Genomic DNA, 21,269 nt, shown 5'->3' on the forward strand with positions numbered 1-21,269 from the left:
TGATCAGATGGGGCTGAGCCCTATTCTGTGGCCTGCTGCTCTCACTCCTATCATCTGTACTGAGCTGCATATTGAAGCTGCTTATGTTCTTCTTGTTGCTCAACCAGTCTCTGCTTATAGAGCTCTTCAGCCTGTCATTCCTGCTCAAGCTGATCCAGTTGGTCATAAATAATGTTACTATCAGAATCATATTCTGTTCTCTCATACTCTCTCCTGATATCATCAGGTACTTGTCAGATTCTATACTTGGTGAGTATAAAGCTGGCATCATAGGAGCTTGAGGTGGATGGGGCAGGACTGGAGGCTGGAGGAGAGAGACTTTCTCAAGAGGTGATGTATCTGGAGTGCCTATCTACTGCAGCTCTTCAAGCATCCTCAATGGAGTCTCTGACACAATCTCCAATGCTGGACTCATAGAGAGCAATGGAAGAGTCAGGGAATGGTGACTCCTCAAAGAAGTTGTCAGAGAGGTCCTCATCCTTGTGGTTAGAGACAGGAGGCAGGATCTATAGGACATGCATCAGGGTCTATGGGTTTTAGAATCCTGTGATGCTGTAACACTCATCATCTTAGCTAGCTGTTTGAGGGGATCTGGCTGATTGAGGTTCTTCTTCTTTTTGAAGGCCTCTTTCATTCATGTTACTAGATCTGGCTTCAGATATGGTCTCTGGCATAGGCTGGAAGGAGGCTCTGGCAGAGAGAGAGATGTCATAGAGAGAGAGGTCAGACATGACATTGTGAAGTATCTGCTGAATTTGTTAGAAGGATTGGTAATGTTTGACTACCCAAGCTGAAATAGATTGATGTCTGTAGCAGAGTGTGATAATAGCTAATAAGCCTAAAAGTATTCCTATGATCAAAGCTAGAAGCTTGAAGAATTCATCAGTTAGATTAGTAGTAGTAATGTTAATGGCAGGCATTTGGTTTTCTTTGCTTGTAATAGGTGTAAGAAAAGGAAAATAGAAGTCTTAAACTAATTGTTAGGCCTGAGTGACATGTGAACCAGAACACATAGTAAATAAGTGCTGTATTATGTTCATACAATCATGCTTAAGTCCAATGATGTATTTGTGGATGTTATGTCCTATAGTCAATACAAGTAGTTGACTTGAGGTAAAGCAGTAGAATAAAGGACAGTTCAAGATTAGAGATACATAGCATTATCTATACTACTTATATACCTCTAGATCTGTTGCTAAATATACTACTACTAATTGTAAGTATCTGTACTATAGTACTTGTTGTCCTGACAAAACAGTGTTATCTACAAAAGGCTTGTTGTGCTATTGTCAGGGTGTTGCTATGAGTCAAGAGACAATGGCTGATTGTGCTGACCAAGATTGTCCCACAGTTCTAAGCACTGGCATAGATGCTCTGACTAAGCATAAATAGGAGTTAATACTGTGAGAATAAGAATAAAAGTGGAAAAATCATAACACTATATGATCACCTACTATCACAATAAACCATTGGAGCCTATTGGGTTTGTTGATGCTGACTATAGCAGTGGCTATAATACAGCTCACTCTACATCTGGCTATATATTCACTATAGCTGGTGGACCAGTTTACTGAAGCTCCAAGCATTAGACAACTATAGCAATATCAATTGTGGAAGCAGAATATATCTCTCTGACTCACACAGTTCAGCAAATGATGTGGATTATATCATAGATAAATGAGATCCAACCTCTCTAGCTGCATCTGGAAATCTTTTATAGAGACAATCAGAGGGCTATTTAACTGATGACAATCATCAAATTACACCAGAAAGTCAAGCACATTTATATTCATGAATATTTTATCTGAGAACTAGTCATCTTCAGTGACTTGAAGATCAAGTTTGTTTATGGCAACTCCAGTCCTGCAGACATGTTTACAGAGCCCTTACCATGCAATATTCAAAACTGGTATCTTGACAAGTTGAACATTTAGATCATAGATTAATATGAATATGAGAGTGTGTTGGAGAATATTTATACTATAGTATACTCCCTTTAACTCTTTCTGATTGTCACTCATTCTTACTTATCTTATATATATATATCACCTCCTATCTCTATTCAATCACTATAAAGCCTCACAGTAGTTATCTGTGTATTTCAGTCATTTTACCATCACTGCATCTGGCTGAGGTATATATATTTTACAGTGTTTGCTTACTATATTACTCACTCTCATTTACAGTATTTACTTATATTCTTCTGTGACTAAGTACAGTGGCTATAATATAGTTATTTCACCATTGCTGTGCCTGACTGAGTACTTACTTATATTCTCCTGTCATTAATATACTGATAGAAAGGCATGACTATTGTCAGTCATCATATGTGGATGGGCACCTTTTCAAGGAGGATGTATGCTATAGACAATTCCTTCAGGCTAGACTAGATGATGATCAGATCCTTTGAATTCTTGACAGCCAAGAAGACACCCCAGCTACAGATGTGCTGAACAATACTTTAGAGACTGATAGTCTATCTAGCCAGACATTTCTGATGAAGCTATGAAGCTCTGATAACCTCAAATATGAACTATGCCTGATGCCTGATATGCATATTGACCTGTTGAACATCTCAGAAATAGCTGATCCATCACAGCTATGTGGACCTCTGAATTGTTTTCAACAGTGAGCAAATCCTCTCCAATTGTTGTGAATCTTGTCCTGAACTATTCTTTTTTATTCAGAATTGTGCAGGAGAATCAACTTGCCTGCTATGGATTGGTGCTTTTTGACTCATCAGAGGATCTACTGATTGATGGGACTCCTGTTTATGACAATGTTTCATTGGTTTATCTTGTATACACTGTAACATCACTGGAATCTTATACAATCTTGATAGAACATTTGAGCTCCAATTCTCTGGACTCTCATGGACTGGACTCATCATTAGAGAAGTCTCCCCAGATGCCAGTTATTGGATAAGAGAGTAGATTACCAAATGACAGAGAACCCTTGAAGGTAAATACACAAGGGTGCTCTACTCTGCCTACAGCTTTTATACTACTTTAGAGAGAACATACTGGAATCTCTGAGCAAAGAAAAGAAAATCAGCTGAGTAATGCACAGCATAACAGTTATCAATCCTGATAGTGAGTCTGGCAAGTGTGGTGCTTGTGATGATTGGCACCAAAAATAGCACACTGGTACCTGCTCAAAAGGTAAGTATCTGTGTGTCTCAACCATAGCTTTCATTGAGTTTTCCTTCTAGAAAAATGGAGAGTCAAGTTGCTCCTCTGGAGGGTGATTAATTTTGTCAAGGTCTTCAAGTGGTGCAAGGGTTCTCACAAGTTGTGATTCAGTCTGCAGGATAGACCCAATCACCTCACCTTCATTTATTATATACATTATTTTGTATTGCCAATCCTATTGGACAATTCACACACTCTCTGGTATGGTATTGTGGCTTCTTTTCACTGGTGGGATTGCACCATACTGAGTTGTGTAGAATAACATTTGAAGGATAACTAAAGGAAAGCTTAGAACTGTTCAAGTCATACCCAATCTGTTGGAATCTGTGAGAGAATTTGAGCAATCTAGCATTCTGGCATGCTGAGTAAGGAAAGAATCCAAGGGAAATTGAAGGAATTAGGTAGAAACTACTAGAAAAGGAGTAGTCTAGTATACATATGAGAAGTCAATGGGAAACTCCTCAGGAGTTTGTAACCCAAAGACTAAAGGTCTTACAAGCATGTACTCTGGATACAGTCCAAATCCCAACACAATCTGAATGTATCAGGATGCTCAACATCCTTCATGCTCTGTGGGCTTTCTTGCGACTGGAACAGGTTCTCATTTGATGCTCCTAAACAATCCTGAAAAGAGATAAAGATTAGCAATTGAGAATGAATAATGTCCAGAAACCTGTCGTAGTCATCGTGAAACTCTGATGAATCTGAAACCTCTTTGACAGTCGAAAGATCTGGATCGATAGCCAGAATCGGCATATAGTTGTTGTCTTCCTCAGGTTTGTCAGAGGGGGAATGTTTGCCATAAGGATTTTGCAATGCTGACTCGGTCAGTCGGCCTCGTTGCCCTTGTGTCAGCACTAATGAGTTCGACGACAACGACCTTAGATAGCTGCGTCGCTTACTAGCATCGCATGCGTCTTGACGATCTTCAGCTGCAACGACCATCTGAAAGGTGTAGACCAGGTTCTAACCGAAGGACGCAGCATCTTCAGCAGACTCGGAGCCACGCACACTCGCAGACTTGCAGTAAAATCCACCAAATCGTAGATTGACATAGTAGCTAAATAAAGTGACCAGAGCCGGTGACGACGGAAAATACTGACTCACCTGCCCAAATCCTTTATCAAGCAATCGAGTCTCCCACTTTAAGCAATGCCTGCACTCAAACCTTACTAGATCTCGCTAAAATCGTGGACTTATGCTTATCTCTTTGAGCAGTTTTGACTCGATATTTCCTCCGGGCTCACGAGTGATGAGTCCTTTTGAATAAGTTCCCATACCAGACACGGAATTCAGGACGATCTCTTTTCTCGTTTCATTTATATATATATGTGCTTGGAGGCTCCAAGCTCATGTTCACTGAAAGCTTCCATAATCCTCGCGTACGTTTTGACCATGCACTTACCTGTTTCGGGAAGTAAGCGATCTGTGGAAGGAGAAGGTGTCTATATGGAGACGGCGGTACTTTGAGCTTCAGTGAACATTTGTTTCGGGTTTCAAGGAGACACTGTATTCGATACCGTCTCGTGAGAATTTGCATCGAGACAATACCTAAGGACGAGCACACGAACGGGCGCCGGTATTTTACCGACGACTACGGACAGGGAATAGATAGTTTCGTCTTGGTATCATGGATTTGGGACTCTCTATGCTCCTTGTATTCTGCATATTAAATTTGAATATAAATCACCATCTGTACACGAGTGTTTGATTTTCTATTCGCTGTTGCCATGATCAAAAAAAGCTTAGAAAGAAACCTTGAGAACGAACCTCATTATCATGCGGGAAGTTGGCGATGAAAGCTGATGCGTCCCTCGCCGCGATGACTCGAAACCGGACATTCCTAGCTGCACATGCCTCCTTTATGGGTTGCAAATTATCCATCGAGCAACGACTTGGCAGACGTGACGGCCACAACAGGATGTCATCCAAACGACTGGAATGGATAAGGTTTACCATCGGGAGCGTCGCCTCTTGCCAAAATCCTTTGAGACTCAGGCACCGCAAGGTCAGAGGTAGGTGGTCAAAAAGCATAGTGCTGTATGACCCCGAAGTCGCATGCAATGACTCTAGCATGGAGAGGTGCGCGACTACCTCGTCTAGGAAAGGTTCAGGAATATGCCGTAACGCGTAGACCACAAGATGCTGGAGGAGAGTAAGCTGCGAGAGCGATGTCTTGAAATCATGGAGCGATCGAGACCGTCCGTTGATCTCATCATCTCGGTCGAAGTTATCAAAAGCTACATCCAGTCGGGTGAGAGAGGCAGTAAAGCTGCCTATGGGGAAGCGAAACACGAAAGAGCTGGTGCATGAATTGATGGTGAGACGCGTCAATGGGCAAACGGGGTCAATGCTCTCGAGGTTACACTTTGACGACGAGTAGATTTGGAGCTCTTTGAGAACTGGAGAAGAGCATAAGCGCTGGAGAGTCGAATGGCCGTATCCATCCGGGCCCTGGATGGTGATATGGCGTGCACCCGCTAACGCGGAGAAGTTGTCCATTACATGGAACGGGAAGGTTTCTTCAAAACATCCTGGGTAGAAGTAGAATTCGATGGATTGGATGTTCCCCGGGGGGAGCAGTGTGACCCAGTCAAAGTTGGCTTCTGCATGCCATTTGAGCCGCAGGCGTCGGATACACGCTCGAATCACGGCGCTGTTGGACAAGGTCTCTTCGAGTTTGTGGGAAGGGTAGGTGAATGTCAAGTATCGGTACAGACGCCGACGGGAGGCGAAGGTCCACGCATAGCAGACTCGCGCTGCAGATGCAGCTGACTCGTCGTCTAGGCAGTAAATGATATGTTCCCAGATCTCTTGGGGGCACCGTTGGAGAGCAGAGATTCGAGAGTCTATTTCACAAATTAGCTTGGAACACGCAGGAAGTGGACAGCCGCGTACAGCTGGATAACATCACGACAGAGTGAATGTTCATCGGTAAGCATAGGGCAATCATAAGGCGTTATCTTGATAACCAAATTAGTTATATAATCGCGGCAGACTGTTTGTCAAATTCTCCAATAATCTGTCATGAGGTTCCTAGCGGAAGACGGCTGGCCGAGCCTTATTGCGTTCCAGAGGAGTCTGAGTACGGCAGATAATGGACATGGCCGAGCAACTGAGTGTTTTATAGGTGAACGCGTAGCAAATGGCATCAGAAGCATGAGCGGTATATAGTTGGGAGTTATTTAAAAACGGTAGCAACAAGTGCCACAGAAGTGTTTAAATAAATGAGGGAACTACATGGTTAGCGGTGATGCGATTCGGAAAAAAACGTGAAGGGACAGCACGCGATATGATGATAAAATGAGGAAAGTGCCGACGGCCGGTCATGACATGGGTCATGGCTGCCAATTATCGCTGCAATGGCCCCCGGGCCAACACATCCGGCAAGGTTGGTCTAATGACGTTAGCTGAATACATTTTTCTCCGAAATTATCTATCACCAACGAGATCCAGATATCTCAGCACCAAGTAGTAGCTTACGATGCCTGTGCATTGTCATCCAGCGAGATCAACTGAAAGAACAGCCGTTACTCATCCAGTAGCATGAGAAGGCACTAAAAAAGACCGTCGTGGCCAGATCTGGCAACTGCAACGCGGATGTGGACTTTGGGTCCTTTGCGCGTCGGACGATGAGCATCCACCTGATACTGTGATACATGCAATTGAGGACGGTTCATAAGTTGGCTTCTGATATAGATTCTACCCCACTTCATATATTGCAATAGTAGTTACACCAAAAGAAGCCGCGATACCATACTAAAGAGAATGTGAGTTGTACAATAGGATTAGCGATACAAAATAATGTATATAATAAACGAAGGTGAGGTGATTGGGTCTATCCTGCAGGCCAAATCACAACTTGCAAGAACCCTTGCGCCACTTGAAGACCTCGACAAAATTCATGATCGCCCTCCGGAGGAGCGACTTGACTCTCCACTTTCCTAGAAGCAAAATTCAATGGAGGCTATGGTCGAGACACACAGATACTTACCTTTCCGAGTGGGCACCGGCACCTCGGGAGACTCCTCTAACGATGAGTCCAGTTCATGAGAGTCCGGAGAACCAGAGCTCAAATCTTCCGTCGAGCTTGCGCGAGATTCCGCCGACGCTACAGTGTATACAGTATAAACCGATGAAACATTGTCACAAACAGGAGTCTCGTCGATTGGCAGATCCTCCGGCGAGTCGAAAAGCACCGATCCATAGCGGGCAAGCTGATACTCCTGCACGATCCTGAAAAGAAAAGAACAGTTCAAGAGAAAACTCGCCACCATTGGAATGTATTGCTCACTCTTGGAAAAGAAGTAGGTCTCCACATAACTGCGATGGATCAGCTATTTCTGGGACATTCGACAGGATGTGATCGAAATGCATAACGGGCATAAAGCACAGTTCATGTTCGACTTTATCGGAGCCTGGTTGCTTAGCCAGGAACATCTGGCTAGCTAGACTATCAGTCTCCGAAGCATCGTCCGGCACATCCGTAGCTGGGGCGTCTTCTTGACCGTCAAGAATTCGAAGGATGTGATCATCATCTAGCCCAGCCTGAAGGAACTGTCCGTAGCGTATATCCTCTTTGAGAAATTTCAAGTGCTGGAGGGAAAGATGCCCATCCACATATGATGACTGACAATAGTCCCGCCTTTCTGTCGGTATACGTACACAAACGTCGTAGCAGGTAGGGTGATAGCAGTTGCTCCATGGCAGTGGCTTCGTCACTTCCAGAGGTTCCCTGGACCTAGGATGGGCCGTTTCTGGTGAGATGGGGACACACATCGAAGGCCGTGCATGCTGGGGTCTGTGAGGGTGAGGCTTGGTGAGACCCTGTTGTAGTGGCCTAATGATGATAACGTGGTATGTGGGTTCACGTGGCAGTTGGATCTGTGTTTTTCAGTGTATGAGACTTAAGGAAACCGCAGAACAACACACCTCCGAGCAGTAACCAGCATATTTTCTATCCTCAAGGCCATCCAACTTTCGCAACATGGCCTCGTCACCTCCATCACAGTATAAATCCAGGGTTGCCGCTACGTCGATGGAAAAGGTGATATAAGAGAACCAAGGTGGAAAACCTTGAAACCGGGGAGTAGCCATGGCAGAGAGTACGGAGGGGAGGTAGGGGATGTCGATGAGATACTACATCTAAATCGAGCATCTTTATACGAGTTCTGGGTAGCAACAAAAAGAACAAGAACAAAGATTAGAGGCGTGAGAGCATTGTCTGATCGCGATCATCTCCATCCACCATTGTTCTTTTTCAGTCCTAGGCTTGCACTTACTCTTTCACTATTTCTTCATAATGCAGAAACAAAGGGCCTTTTCTGTTAGGTCAATGCAACCATAGTAACAGCGTTTCTCTTATAAAGTAGGGGCAGCTATTATTGATCAGTCTTCTATCGTCTTTTCTGCTCTTAACTTTCTCCGCCGATCTTCACGATCGAGTATCACCTTACATTCACTTCCAGCGGCTGGTAGGCCTGGTGCTACCCCTACATCTCTCTTTGTTTTTCAATGTCGACGTCGCGCTATTATGTACTCTCTGAGGACTACGATCCCACCAAACCCGCCAGGCTGCGCAGTATCACAATGCCTCTGTCACTTAGGCCACGGAAACGCCTCCCAACCTACAAACGTGGTCAGATTTGTGTTGTCAAAGAATCCACATTCGCACCGCTGTCTGCAGCTTTGGGACAAGCGAACGGCCCCCTTGCACTCCGACAAGGCTCCTCGTTGACCACTGACGGTCACCACGTCATCCCCGTTTCCTCTGGGATAGAAAGACCCTGCATTATTATGGATCCCCCGCGGCCCCTTGTGGGTCAACCGCAGACGAAGGGCCATTTGATCTGTCTCATGGCTACGTTCGCTTCGTCTGGTGGCCAGTATGAATCTTTTGGAAAACTTCTCCAGCGATTCGTCGTTCCTGTCGAACCAAATGAACAGCTTCTCCCTGACTCGGATATGTACGCATTGAAGGCAGATCCAGCTTGGCGTCATCCTCGGCAGTGGGCAATTGCTTTTGTAATACACACAAAGCAGCCTCTGCGACCTTTTACATCTCGTGATGGCAAAAGCCATCGGCTTTCGAACACCGAGTATGACCGACTGGTCGAACACTGCGAGACTCAGCGAGCTTTATGGATCAGTGACACACGGAAGGACGAAAACTTGAAACAGGAGATGTATGAAGAACTTGTGGTGAGTTCAAGTGGTTTTGAATCCTTAGCGATGTGTATTTCATATTATCTGATTCCCCAAGGACTGGACACCGGACGACGCATCAATGTACTCGTGCCATTCCTCCGTGTCTGCCTTATCCGTCAACAGCTTCAAATCCTTCTACGCACAACCCTGTCGTGGAAGCATTGCAACGTTGGGCACTATCTTTGAGGACACCACTCCTGCATATCCCAACTTGGGACCTAGCGACTTCCCGCCCTTGCCCTCGAAGGTCTGCGAAGTATATTAACTCCACCTCTTCGTACGTCAAAGTTATTCGTGATATCCGTATCCCAGCTAACTAGTAAAACCCAGGTTATACAACGTACTAACAGAAATCAACGACCTGTATCAACAAGGCGGATCAATGTACATTACTCATCGTTGTATCCTTACATGAACTTGTACCGAATCATCATCTGTAATACAAGTACTATCCTAGCTACGCAACCCTAGTAGTATGGGGAAGGGACATCATTGCCAGATCTAGCGTAGTCTTGTGAGTACATATACACGCGAAGGTATGCGCATGGCATAACAGGCGTCCACCCGATACGGTGTTGGAGGATGATTCTCAGCTTGACTTTAATTGTCCTTCAACGCAAGATTCTATGCCGCTCGATGTGTTTCAATCCCAACAGTAAAAGAAAGCAATACATCATAGTAAAGAGAGTGCGAGTCATCCAACAAGTTTAGCAATATAAAATGATGTATATGATGAAACGAAGGCAAGGTGATTGGGTCTATCATGCAGACCGAATCACAACTTGCTAGAAACTTTGCACCACTTAAAGACTTCAACGAGATTCGTGATCGCCTGCCAGAAGAGCGACTTGACTCTCCATTTTCCTTAAAGCAGATATGAATGGAAGCCGTGGCCATCAAAACGTTAGATACACACCTTTCCGAGCAGGCATCGGCATTTGGGGAGACTCCTCTGATGAGTCAGGTTCAGGCAAGTCCGAGGAATGAGGGCTATGCTCCTTCGTTGAAGCTCCAGATGCCATTGACAGTAGACTATACACCATGGAAAAGTTGTCGGGGAGGGGTTCATCCTCAATTGGCGGATCCTCTGGCAACTCGTAAATGACCGGCCCATATTGTTCAAGTTGATACTCCTCCACAATGCTGGAAACAGAAAAATGGTTCAGTAAAATGATAGGCAGCAATTAGAGAGGATCTCTTACTCTTGAAAAAGATCCCGGTCTGCACATAGCTGCGAAGGATCAGATATTTCTGGGATATTTGACAAGATGTGGTCGATACGCAGGCATGAAGATATCATCTTCTGGTTCATCATGGCCGGGTTTGTTGGCTAGAACGTCTGTCTAGTTTGGCTATTGACCTAGGATGGGCTGTTTCCGGCAAGATAGGAATGCACATAAGAGGGCGTGCATGGTAAGGTTTCCGACGGTGGGGCTTTGCGAGGCCCTGTTGCACTGGCTGAATGTAGACAACATGGAATTTATTATCCTCATCAATTCGGTTCTCGACCTAAAGTGCAACTTTTTAATGAGCATAACTACAAGTAGCAGCACAACACACCTCCACGCAGTAGCCGGCATACATTCTATCCCTCACACTATCCAGTTTCTGCAGCATAAGGTCGTTACCTCCATCACAACACATCTCCAACGGTGCAGTGGCATCGATGGAAAATGCGAAATAATAACAGGAAGGTGGCACGACTTGGAGGTTCATATTAGCGGACGAAAAAACGCGACCGTAGAGCAATGAAGGAAAAGGTGAAGGGGAACAGCGTCTACGCTAAGCAAATTTATACTGTCTTCGTTTGGCGACGAATTCGAAAAGATTATGCAAGAAAAGAGGACAAAGGCACCAGTAGCAGTGCGAGCAGGACCTGGGCCTGCGACAGAAAGTAACAAGTTCAAATTCAAATTCATGAACAGACCACTTTCCCACGCTGCTACTTTCTCTTTGTCTCTTTGTTATAACATGCCTGGCCTATGCGGTGCCCCTTGTTATCTAGCCTCCATTACCCTCCAGCCAAGTATTCCTGCCAGAATCGTCCCGCTGTCGGATCTTTATTTTACTTTTTTTATCGATGTCGTCCAACTCTGGAGTTGTGGAGGCGACGACCTTATACTGCAGAAACTGGATGGCTTAAAGGATAGAATTCCTGCTTGCTACTAGTTTGTGCGTTTTCCTTCTGCTTTCTTCAATGCTACCGAGCGAAGAGCCATTTTAGGTTGAAGGGCGGGCTAACGAGGATAATAAATACCATGTTATCAATATTCGGCCAATGCAGCAAGGTCTCACAAAGCCTCACCCTCTGAAGCCTCATCCTACATGCCCTGTTATGTGCATTCCTATCTTTCCAGAAACGGCCCATCCCAGGTCAAGGGAACCTCTGGAGCTCTCGAAGCCGTTGCCTTAGAACAATTGCTATCATCCCACCTGCTACGACCTCTGTGCACATGTACCGACCGAATGGCGAAACTATTCTCAGTCATCGCAACTGATAAGCCTACCTCAACTGCTTCAGAAATGCATCACCGAGGATGAGCGCTACTACCAATTCATCCAGGCTGGAGTAGCCGGCGACAGAATCTCTCGAATTCTCGCCGGTGAGGAAGAGGGTCCAGATATAGATACCAGACGACGTGTCGGAGACGGATAACAAAGCCTACAAACTTTCCTTGCGAATCTACCAGGTGCAGATGATCCTGAAGATGATAATATTTTCATGCCTGTTCTACGTATCGACCACGTCCTGTCGGATATTCCAGAAATTTCCAATCCGTTACAGCTATGTGAAGACAGCGAACTTTTTCAAGAGTAGGCGATCATCTCAAGTCGGTTGCGACTGTTATCCTGAATCCTTGCTTTGTTTTTAGGATCGTGAAGGAGTACCACTTGAACGATACGGACCGGCCCTTTTCGAACCTCCAGAGCGTCCACTGATTGACGATACTCCTCTTCTTGACAACTTTCTAATCAAATACAAGTTTTTATGCCGGAGCCGTGTGCGGCTTCTAGGGAAGGAAGACTTATCGTCGAATTCGCATCAAGTCGATTCATCGTCACCTGATTCGGAAGAGGCTCCCCGAGCACTACATCCTAGTCAGAAAGGTGGGTATTCATACGCTTTTGACTCGGCTTTTAATAAGTTCTGTTTCCAAGGAAAATGGAGAGTCAAGTCACTCCTCAAAGAGGACATTACGAAGTTCGTCGAGTTTGTCAAGCGACCCAAGTCACTCAGGAAGTCATGATTTAGTCTACAGGATAGGCTAAGGATTCACCCTCATTCCGACATTCGTTTTTCAGAACCTTATATTGTATCGCTAATCTTTTTGTGTAACTCGTGTCATCACTCGTTTTCGCTCCCTTAATCAAGCTGCTGTGCTGTTACTGAGAACCAAATGTTGATAGTCGATAACCAAAAAAAACTTGTAAAATTCCGGTGTTGGAAATTACGCAGTTCTTTGAAACGCAAGCGTCCTCTCGATTCTGATCTTCAAGTCTATAGTGATATTTGTCCCACTGAAATGGATACCGAGTGTTATCTCATGCTTATGAACAACTCATACTTCACTCAGATATGTAGGGGTTGAGGACCGACCCAGCTTTGCGTAATCCTTAGCAGCGGACGGTGATTTTTTTGATACAGACGATAATTAGATGCATTTAAGCTCGCGTGGTGGCATAGGACAAAAATTTGTTGACTGTAACCAGTCATTTCCTTTCCCACTTCGAGTTTTAATTGGGGCGTTGAAGTTGAACATTTTCCATACCTCTTAAAGTGATGTCAGATATCATTGTAAACCAATGTTACCGCATAGAGCATTTATAGGAAGTTCTACCGCCGTTTACTACATAATGTTGTCAAAGATAGCTTCGGTATGTCCCTGTTTCGGCTTCCTATACACTCGAATTGCGCTCTCCAGCCACATTCAGTTGGAGCCATCGACGAATGCCCAGGTAACGTTCACTACGTAGAAAGAAAAGAATCAGACAACGGCAACCACGTGGAAAGAAAGCGACGTACGTTTTCCGACGGATAATACTCCCAAGGCTTCGAATGCGGCCACAGAAAGATACACATTGGCCGAATCACCACAGTCCTTGCAGGCATCTGTGACTGTAACCTCAACAGAGGTCGAGGGATCGTCCGTCAGAGAAACAGTGACCTGAAAAGCGTCTTCAAATAACAATCCACATTCCCCGACTGTCGGCGTACATTTTTGAAGCAGTTATCCCTGTTCTCCCAATTCACATAGTCTGTGCTCAATCCAACGATAAAGTCTGTATCGTTGGAATATATACCACAAGCGGTCATGGTACTGTTCTAGGAGGCAACACCTTCAGAACATACTCGAATAATGAAAGTATATGCACCTACTTCGAACCCATAGTAGGCGATTCCAGTCTCAGAGCGTGCCTGCAAGGCAGGCGATGCAAAGACAGAGGAGGCAAGAGCGAGTAAGGTGAGTTTGGTTGGAAGCTGCATTGTTAACGAAGAAGAGTACTCGATAGATCGTTGGCTCTTGCATTAGAGATACCGCAGGTATATATACGAGGACGCATGCCCAAAGAGAGCATGAAAGTTCGAAAGAACATACTCCATAAACCTCCAGGCGAGTACGGATAATTCAGCATCGAGGTTTCGAGAACGGTGAAGATGGGTGTGGAAGCCGTGTCCCATATGCGATCACATGCAATTCCCCCCCGTCGTGATAACCAGTGTCCGATAATGAACTTTACTCACTTGGGCTTTAGTATTCTTCTGCGGACAGCAGTTTCTCCAAGCAACTTTGACATCAGACCGGTATACAATATGTCCTTTAACCACTGTCCACCACCCTCGCCGGAGTGGAGGGCACCAAAGTCAAGGTCAAGAACAAGTTCCATGCTCAAGATTCCTTCACATTCGAGACTGAGCCCGGGCCGTTCATTCTCATCCGTTGTGCGACGGATGTCATGACGCACCAGCGTGGCACCAAGTTCTCTCAGAGAATACTGTGGTCCGGTCTCAAGAAAGCCCATAGCACTAGAGCGCACGACACGTAAAGCGGAGAACGATGTCTGTTGCCAGTCACCTTATGGGCGGTCGGTGCCCAGGCTAGGGATGAGTAGGACCGGTCGGATTGAGGTAGGACGTTAGAATCAAGCTTTCCGCTAAGGCCACGGAGCTGCCAAAAGCGTACGGGACCAAAATAAACCTTGATTTCCTGGTCTGCAAACTGCGTGAACTCGGGACACGTAATCAAGAAAACGGCCACTAACATGCTTCCTCAAAGAACGCTCTACGGGTCCGGACAAAATACACGCAGTTCGAATATCTTGTCATGTAGCGTAACTTGGGTCTTGGCCTGGTGTCTCCGAGCTGTTCCATGCGGTTCTCGTCCAGCCAAGACTCGCCTTTGACACATTTAGCCATCAGCAAATTTTTCCTTCCAGAAGAAAACTGGCAATGTCGCGTCGAAGTCTTGAAGACGAATAGATACTCGTACATATCCGGTCGGGTTCCATGAAAGCCAGTTAGTCATTGTCGCTCCCCGCCTGTCGGAGACGGACGTTCATGCGTCAGATAGGACCCAGTAAAAAGTACACCTTACTGCCACCGGCGTAACCATTTCACTACCGCCGACACTCAGTAAGCGTCTATTTTGGTGAGAAGAGATCTATACGTACTTGCGTATATTCCGCCGCCGTTGCCATTGAAAGCAACGCCAAAGGATACGTGTCAAAAGCAGAGCGGCCATTACTGCTGGTCTTATTGCCGCTCCATTGATCCCACAAAACTTGGTGTCAGTGTCATCAAGTACGTCTGGATTCGTGGATGATGACAAGCCGCTGTCTGATTATTCACGTACTCATTACTGCCTCTTACACTGGTGAGCATAAGACAGATACGGAGAAATATAAGAACGAAGTAAACCTACCACCGGGAGGAGACGACCCTACATGCAAAAATTCAGTTGGAAATAGATAGACAAAAGGTGTTTTCCTACCATCAGATTACTACACTGTTAATGCATTAGTAGAGTCCTAAGTTAGTGCAAAAGATCCAACCATCGAGGAAAAACACTACCATTCTAGACCTTGCATATCAGCACATGTTGCATGTTTGTAAAAATGACATATGCTACCTATGTGTACATAGCTGAGATGAGAATGTCAGTTTCTTGGAGGGAAAGGCACATTCCCTGGTTGGCCCAATGAGATTGTGCCATGTTGACATTGATCTTGATATTGATGTTTCTCCAGTAATGATGAACTTAATGACAAAAGATACTTTATAAGAACTACAAAGGGTAAAAGTAAGTGAGTGGCTAATGGTCAGGATAAGTAGACATACCTCAGTTATATGCAGCAAGAGTAGAACAACTGAGGTATCATGTAAACTATAGTGAGGCTTTTATATGAAAAACTATAAGGACAGGAGTATGTATATAAAAGGTAAGTAATAAGTAGAAAAAATATAGAACAGCAGGAACTCAACATCAAGATGCAGATAACCTCCAATACCCTCCCTTATCTGTACTACACCCCCATTGCAATATTGAGATCCATGAGAAGACTATAGTGCAAGTTGTGAGAGAGTGGCTTAGTAAACATATCTGCCAAGTTTGTGTTCTTTTGGATGAACTGGACATGCAGAGAACTATTGCTAACAAGCTCACAAATGTAGTGTTCATGAATATGAATATGTTTGATCTTGTGATGTGACCTAGTGTTTGTCATCAAGGCCACTGCTCTCTGGTTATCACAATAGAGGATCATGGGCTTTGGCTGAGAAAGTTTGATCTTGGCTATCCAAGTCACCATCCACATCATTTGTTGCACAGCTCTGCTGAGTGTGATATACTCAGCCTTGACAGTAGATAGCATGATGGAAGCCTGGCACTTCAAACTCCAAGTGACAGGCCCTCCAAACATCATGAAAATATATCCTGAGGTAGACCAGATGGTGTCATAGCATCCTGCATAGTCTGCATCAATGAAACCAATAGGTGCCAGTGGTTGGTTGCATGAGAAGAGGAGTCCATAATCCATGATCCCTTGATGTATGCAATGACATAGAGTAATGCTTTCCAATGGATGAGTCCAGGATTAGTCTGAAAACATGCAAGAAGCCTGACAGGATAGTATAAGTCAGGGCAAGTTGCAAGCTGGCCCCATATAACTTGCCTGAGGAGGTGATAATAAGAATATGGCTTTATTTTGTCTTTCTCTGTCTGCATGGTCAGGCTCTGCAATACATCTAGGACAATGCCAACTGGTAGTGAGATAGATCTAACAGTCAAATATTGAAGGCCAAAATCCTCAAGGACATTCTTCTGGTAGGGCTTCTGTGAAAAAGGGATAGTTCTCACATTAAGATCCTGCATGAGCTTCATACCAAGGAAGTATTGGTTCTCTCCAATGTCTTTGAGCTCTCACTTCTTCAACTCCCATTTCCACCTCTCTGCCTCTTCCTTATTAGATGACATGCCTCACACATCATCTGTATAGGTGTCCATCAAGGTATAGTCACTGTCAGGGTCACCAATTGTTTGTATACATAGATCAGCTTGAGAAGTCTTGTACCCAAGGTCATTGTAAGTCTTTTTGAGTGTTTTGTACCAGTCATAGCCTCTCTGCATTGTCTCACAAATTATATGCATGAGTTTGCAGTCCTTATCTTCCTGACCACTAATTGTGTAGCCTGGCAGCTGGCACATATAGATATCCTCCCTTGTTTCACTGTTCAAAAAAGCTGAAATGAAGTCAACCTGCCACAGATAAAGGTCAAGCTTAGCTGCAACTGCTGCTGACATTCCAACCTTAAAGAAGTATTGCACCATGTAGTGCAAAGTAACAGTAAGAAGAAAAGAGCCTGCTGCCTCAATGCCACAGGTCTGCAGTATAAGAACAAAATCTGAGCCTTTGTTCATCTGCCTCACCGGGGGGTTGAACGAACAAAGAAGCTAGTAGGCCGGCCGGCCGGCCGAGCCCAACAAAGAGAAGAACACGAGTGATAGCTGCATGAACTTAGCATTCTTGCCACTAGTTACTTATTCCTGGAATGGTATATTCAATGGATGTCGATGAGGCATTGCGCACAATTATCATTACTGCTAAGAGATATAAACCGGGATAAGACATATGAAAAATCATGGTATCTGTTGGATTAGCAAGCAGGAGCTCTGTCGTATCCCGCCGGCCAAGCTCGATACCCCTCTATGTCGGGATGGACAATATACACTGAATATGGTCCATCGAGCACCCTCACTGCGCTTCTGCTTATCGCTACGCTGTGCGGGGGTGAGTATCTACTTTTATTACTTTACATATCTTACTGACCAATATCCTGTAGTCTACGTTATATCTAACAGTGTATTCTACTAGGTGCTACGAACGCACGTCACTTTCTTAGAGTATCGATACAATTAAATCAGATATAAGAAAAAATGCAGGATAGGTATGTGATATACCGATAGAGAAGGAGATCCACACGTGTCGTATTCGAGTCATGAGAAGAGATGATGGCTCACTTCAACATATTTTGTACCTTCACGAGCCAATCGCGAGCATACGAAGCACCAACCCGGTCTGGACAAGTCTTCCTGGCATAGTTAGTCAGCTCCTTCCACCACAGCCCATTCCGGAGCTCGCGGAGGAGTTCCTGGAACGAGGGCATCGTTATCGCCCTCCCATCCTCTCCTCGCTCGAATTCGATCGTTCCTCCATGCTCCATCCAGTTCCTCAGTCCGCCGCTGTTATCCTTGATGCAGAACCACCGCTCAGTAAAGAGCTCTCTGTCCTCCTGTCTAAGCAATAAAACTGCTAAGAAGTCAAATATCGCCGTGTAGAGATCGGGCTTATGCTGAGAGCCAAGCCAGTTGCTCAGTTGATGGTACTTCAGAACAGATCGAATAACTCTTGGGAGCAAGGACAGGCGCAGAAGATTGTCGCAATTCCACTGGCTGTTGTCTTCGGAGCCACATTCATAGTAGAACGTCAGCACCTTGAGGGCCTTGTGGAGAGTCTCCCAAGTGCGAGACCTGTTCAGAAACTTAGAGACTCCCCCAGATTGGAGGATTTCCTCTTCTAGGGATGCCATGATCTCGTAAGAAGCAACAGAACAACGCCGCTTGCAGTTCTGAGGAGAAAGACACTGAGGACGCTTATGGCATCCGCGGCAATAGGTACCACAGTTCCCACAGCAACGTATGAGGATAGCGTCAAACGAAGGACAAGAGGCGTGGGTAGCCCTCAGGTCAACGTCTTTGAGAGAGAATTTGAACATCTACACAGGGTATGCGATTAACGTTGCAAACTTAGAAGTTTCAAATAGAATTTACATGATTTCCTCCGTATACAGCCATTCTGTTGCATCTAGAGCATATGACCTTCCGCTTCCACAAGTCTGTTGCAGCACGTCGAACGGTGTCAAGATCGGCGGAGACAGCGCCATCACTACGTTCTTGAGTGGTAAGGTTACTATCAGACGGAGCCATTAAAGCATAACATGGAAGAGCTACGATGCTCCCAGTTGCGTGGAGCCTGGCAGGATCGGTCTCGGGAATTTGTCCCGGGGAGAAGGACGTAGGGGATGGACACGCAGCTTGACCGTGTCCTGGTAAAGCACGACGGCGAGGAGAATTGGGGCTAGTAGGGGAATGGGGACTATCGAGATCCTCCAGATGTGTCCTGGAAATTCTCTGTGCAGGAGAAGTGGGCTCCATACGTTGGGGCGGCTGACTAGCAACATCGTTAAACATAGGGGCTGCACGTCCGGCTTCATCTATTTTCAAGGGAGTCGCGTACTTGGGGTTATCCTGCGGAGTCGGATAGGCAGTATGGGATTCGTGACGAGGAGTTTTAAAGGTTGCTACGGACGGATTAGTGCGGTAAGAGGGAGGTGGGCCTGCGTAATTGGACTTGCATTGTGTGTAGGGAGAATAGAGCTGACGGGACTGATCGACGAAAGGCGCAACAACTGGAGCGCCCAGTGGTTTGGGATTCAGACGTTGGGATGGAACCGCGTCGTGGACACGGTTGTCCCGTTGCGGGACAGCTTGGTCATCACGACGGGTCTTCGCATGTCCTCGGGAGGGAAACATGATGACCTGTTCGGAAAGATATAGTGAAAACGGTGTGGATAGATAATACGGTTATCTCGCGGGGGATTTTGCGAACGATGGAAACCTAGATGGCAAAGGTCTCTAGAAGCTGTATTTATGCAAGACGAAAGCGCTAAACTCACCCATAGTGGGTAATGAGCTGTAACACACGGCTGTGAATTCTTTAGCGCGACGTCAGTTACAGTTGAAGGTCGAGAGCACAACAAGAGCGAATGCGGTAGAAAGAATAGCACTGTGATATGCAATGACCGGGCTCAGGTAGCTTAAAAATACTGAAATCAACGCCACGAAAATCGTGATTGACCATCGTGGTAATTTTTTACAAAAAGAGAGCAGTCGACGCTTAATTTGAGGGAGGAGGGGGACTATCTTGTCAAAGAAGCATGATTATCGCTGCTCTGACCAGGCAATCAAAATACGTTGTACCTACCACTGACTCGAGTACATGTAGATGCACAGCCATAAGGAATAATCATTGAGCGTCCACATCACTGGGACGTCGAACCTTGTGTGATTGTACGTCCTCGCAGTAGTTCGAAACTGGAGAAAAAATCAAAAACTGTTCAGAAATAGGGACGAGAGTTCACCATAGGGCTTGCGTCGGTAATGAATTTTACAAGGCGACAGAGCCCAGGGTCAAATGGAATTCATGTGAACGGACACATTCTGAGACTACAATGTATGCCAGGGCAAAGGGCTGTATCCTGCTGTGTTGATTCTTGCAGTACCGGCAGGCTTCTTTTCGATTCCGGTTGGCTATGACTGATAGCTGACTCCTCCACATCATCATCCGTGATTTGTCTAGATGAAGAAATCTTGACATCAGCTTTGAATGAGAAAACCGAACAGGGAATCAATTATGCGGCCGGAACATGAAGTCGACAAAGAAAATAAACAGGTACTTCAAGAGCTTGCTCTTTCTACCCAACGATGCCAACGCTTGAAACACCAAGCTTTTTCCATAGCTGGGAGCTGCGCAGAAGATAGAGTTATATTTTTAGAGGACTTGCTGTATACTATGGAGCTGCTAGTCATCGGGGGTATACGGCAGCCGGCGGGGCCTCGGACTGGCCTTTGATTTCCTGAAGACGTTTTTGAGAATGTTACGGCGTCTCCGGATTCTTGGGGTGCGGGTGGAAGGACTAATGAGCTTCGCGGGTCGCGGAGGAGGAGGAATGATATGTAGTACCGACGGAAGACACGATTGGATTGAATTTCTGTGAGCAGAAGGCTATGCTATAACACGAATAAAATGTCAGTTTAAAGACCAAATGAGGTTGAAGGATTCGCACCTGAGGCTGAGAAATGCTACGTCGGACTCAAGACTTCATGGCGGCCAAGTAAATAGATAGAAGAGTGTTTTTTAAGGCTGAAAGATTCTATCAAGGAGTCAATATAGCTCCAATCACAAGCTACTCACCGACTCGCCTTTGGAGTGAAAGACAAGAAGAGAAAGCGCAACGCGTCGCGCGAATGGTGGGCAATACGACCAAACAAAAACAGGCCGCGAGTTGGCCACGAGGCTCATCCTCAACCAAATCAATTTAATCATGGATCGCGTTACTGTCCAGGACGATGAAATTGCCCGTGTGGACCAGGGGAATGATTGAGCGACTGGCAGGAAAGGTGAATACAATGGCCGAGAAGTTGCAAACGATACGATGGAGCGCCGTCTTATCAAGGTCGAAGTCATAGCCACCAGGGTCTGTCACTCAGGTCTCTGTCAATTGACTTTCTAAGCTTTTGCGCAGATCTAAGCAAT

The 21,269-nt window shown here is 45.5% G+C and overlaps 9 protein-coding genes across 9 annotated transcripts; 2 read left to right on the forward strand and 7 right to left on the reverse strand.

The window, feature by feature from the left end:
* Window positions 1-4,533: 4,533 nt before the first annotated feature.
* Window positions 4,534-6,476, reverse strand: BT62DRAFT_930269 (uncharacterized protein). The gene is made up of 3 exons (XM_043185890.1): window positions 6,090-6,476; window positions 4,962-6,040; window positions 4,534-4,913 (listed from the first exon to the last, which is right to left on the reverse strand). The coding sequence occupies exons 1-3, from the start codon at window positions 6,121-6,123 to the stop codon at window positions 4,878-4,880; spliced, it is 1,149 nt and encodes a 382-aa protein (XP_043041674.1). The 5' UTR covers window positions 6,124-6,476; the 3' UTR covers window positions 4,534-4,877.
* Window positions 6,477-6,866: 390 nt separating this feature from the next.
* BT62DRAFT_930270 (uncharacterized protein) lies at window positions 6,867-8,297 on the reverse strand. Its single transcript, XM_043185891.1, has 4 exons — window positions 8,124-8,297; window positions 7,486-8,075; window positions 7,186-7,427; window positions 6,867-7,135 (listed from the first exon to the last, which is right to left on the reverse strand). The coding sequence occupies exons 1-4, from the start codon at window positions 8,286-8,288 to the stop codon at window positions 7,047-7,049; spliced, it is 1,086 nt and encodes a 361-aa protein (XP_043041675.1). The 5' UTR covers window positions 8,289-8,297; the 3' UTR covers window positions 6,867-7,046.
* Window positions 8,298-8,432: 135 nt separating this feature from the next.
* On the forward strand, window positions 8,433-9,855 carry BT62DRAFT_930271 (uncharacterized protein). Its single transcript, XM_043185892.1, has 4 exons — window positions 8,433-8,816; window positions 8,864-9,392; window positions 9,454-9,675; window positions 9,729-9,855. The coding sequence occupies exons 1-3, from the start codon at window positions 8,725-8,727 to the stop codon at window positions 9,661-9,663; spliced, it is 831 nt and encodes a 276-aa protein (XP_043041676.1). The 5' UTR covers window positions 8,433-8,724; the 3' UTR covers window positions 9,664-9,675; window positions 9,729-9,855.
* An 812-nt stretch (window positions 9,856-10,667) lies between these two features.
* BT62DRAFT_757422 (uncharacterized protein) lies at window positions 10,668-11,318 on the reverse strand. The gene is made up of 2 exons (XM_043182167.1): window positions 10,959-11,318; window positions 10,668-10,907 (listed from the first exon to the last, which is right to left on the reverse strand). Exons 1-2 carry the CDS (start codon window positions 11,112-11,114, stop codon window positions 10,710-10,712), a joined length of 354 nt encoding a protein of 117 aa, XP_043041677.1. The 5' UTR covers window positions 11,115-11,318; the 3' UTR covers window positions 10,668-10,709.
* A 953-nt stretch (window positions 11,319-12,271) lies between these two features.
* BT62DRAFT_1074683 (uncharacterized protein) lies at window positions 12,272-12,814 on the forward strand (the record flags this gene model as incomplete). The annotated part of the gene is made up of 2 exons (XM_043179040.1): window positions 12,272-12,506; window positions 12,558-12,814. Coding segments are annotated over 2 exons (324 nt in total), but the record flags the coding sequence as incomplete, so codon positions are not given.
* A 513-nt stretch (window positions 12,815-13,327) lies between these two features.
* Window positions 13,328-13,884, reverse strand: BT62DRAFT_918612 (uncharacterized protein; the record flags this gene model as incomplete). The annotated part of the gene is made up of 4 exons (XM_043184095.1): window positions 13,328-13,365; window positions 13,423-13,564; window positions 13,615-13,722; window positions 13,777-13,884. 4 exons carry the CDS (start codon window positions 13,882-13,884, stop codon window positions 13,328-13,330), a joined length of 396 nt encoding a protein of 131 aa, XP_043041679.1.
* Window positions 13,885-14,133: 249 nt separating this feature from the next.
* Window positions 14,134-14,980, reverse strand: BT62DRAFT_757469 (uncharacterized protein). Its single transcript, XM_043182168.1, has 2 exons — window positions 14,661-14,980; window positions 14,134-14,610 (listed from the first exon to the last, which is right to left on the reverse strand). The coding sequence occupies exons 1-2, from the start codon at window positions 14,887-14,889 to the stop codon at window positions 14,384-14,386; spliced, it is 456 nt and encodes a 151-aa protein (XP_043041680.1). The 5' UTR covers window positions 14,890-14,980; the 3' UTR covers window positions 14,134-14,383.
* A 2,930-nt stretch (window positions 14,981-17,910) lies between these two features.
* BT62DRAFT_918613 (uncharacterized protein) lies at window positions 17,911-19,486 on the reverse strand (the record flags this gene model as incomplete). Its single annotated transcript, XM_043184096.1, has 2 exons — window positions 17,911-18,669; window positions 18,725-19,486. The coding sequence occupies 2 exons, from the start codon at window positions 19,484-19,486 to the stop codon at window positions 17,911-17,913; spliced, it is 1,521 nt and encodes a 506-aa protein (XP_043041681.1).
* A 1,048-nt stretch (window positions 19,487-20,534) lies between these two features.
* BT62DRAFT_1003979 (uncharacterized protein) lies at window positions 20,535-21,200 on the reverse strand (the record flags this gene model as incomplete). The annotated part of the gene is made up of 2 exons (XM_043176989.1): window positions 20,535-20,738; window positions 20,928-21,200. The coding sequence occupies 2 exons, from the start codon at window positions 21,198-21,200 to the stop codon at window positions 20,535-20,537; spliced, it is 477 nt and encodes a 158-aa protein (XP_043041682.1).
* Window positions 21,201-21,269: the final 69 nt, after the last annotated feature.

Source organism: Guyanagaster necrorhizus, assembly GCF_019112545.1.
Source record: "Guyanagaster necrorhizus MCA 3950 unplaced genomic scaffold BT62scaffold_8, whole genome shotgun sequence".
Classification (NCBI taxonomy): domain Eukaryota; kingdom Fungi; phylum Basidiomycota; class Agaricomycetes; order Agaricales; family Physalacriaceae; genus Guyanagaster; species Guyanagaster necrorhizus.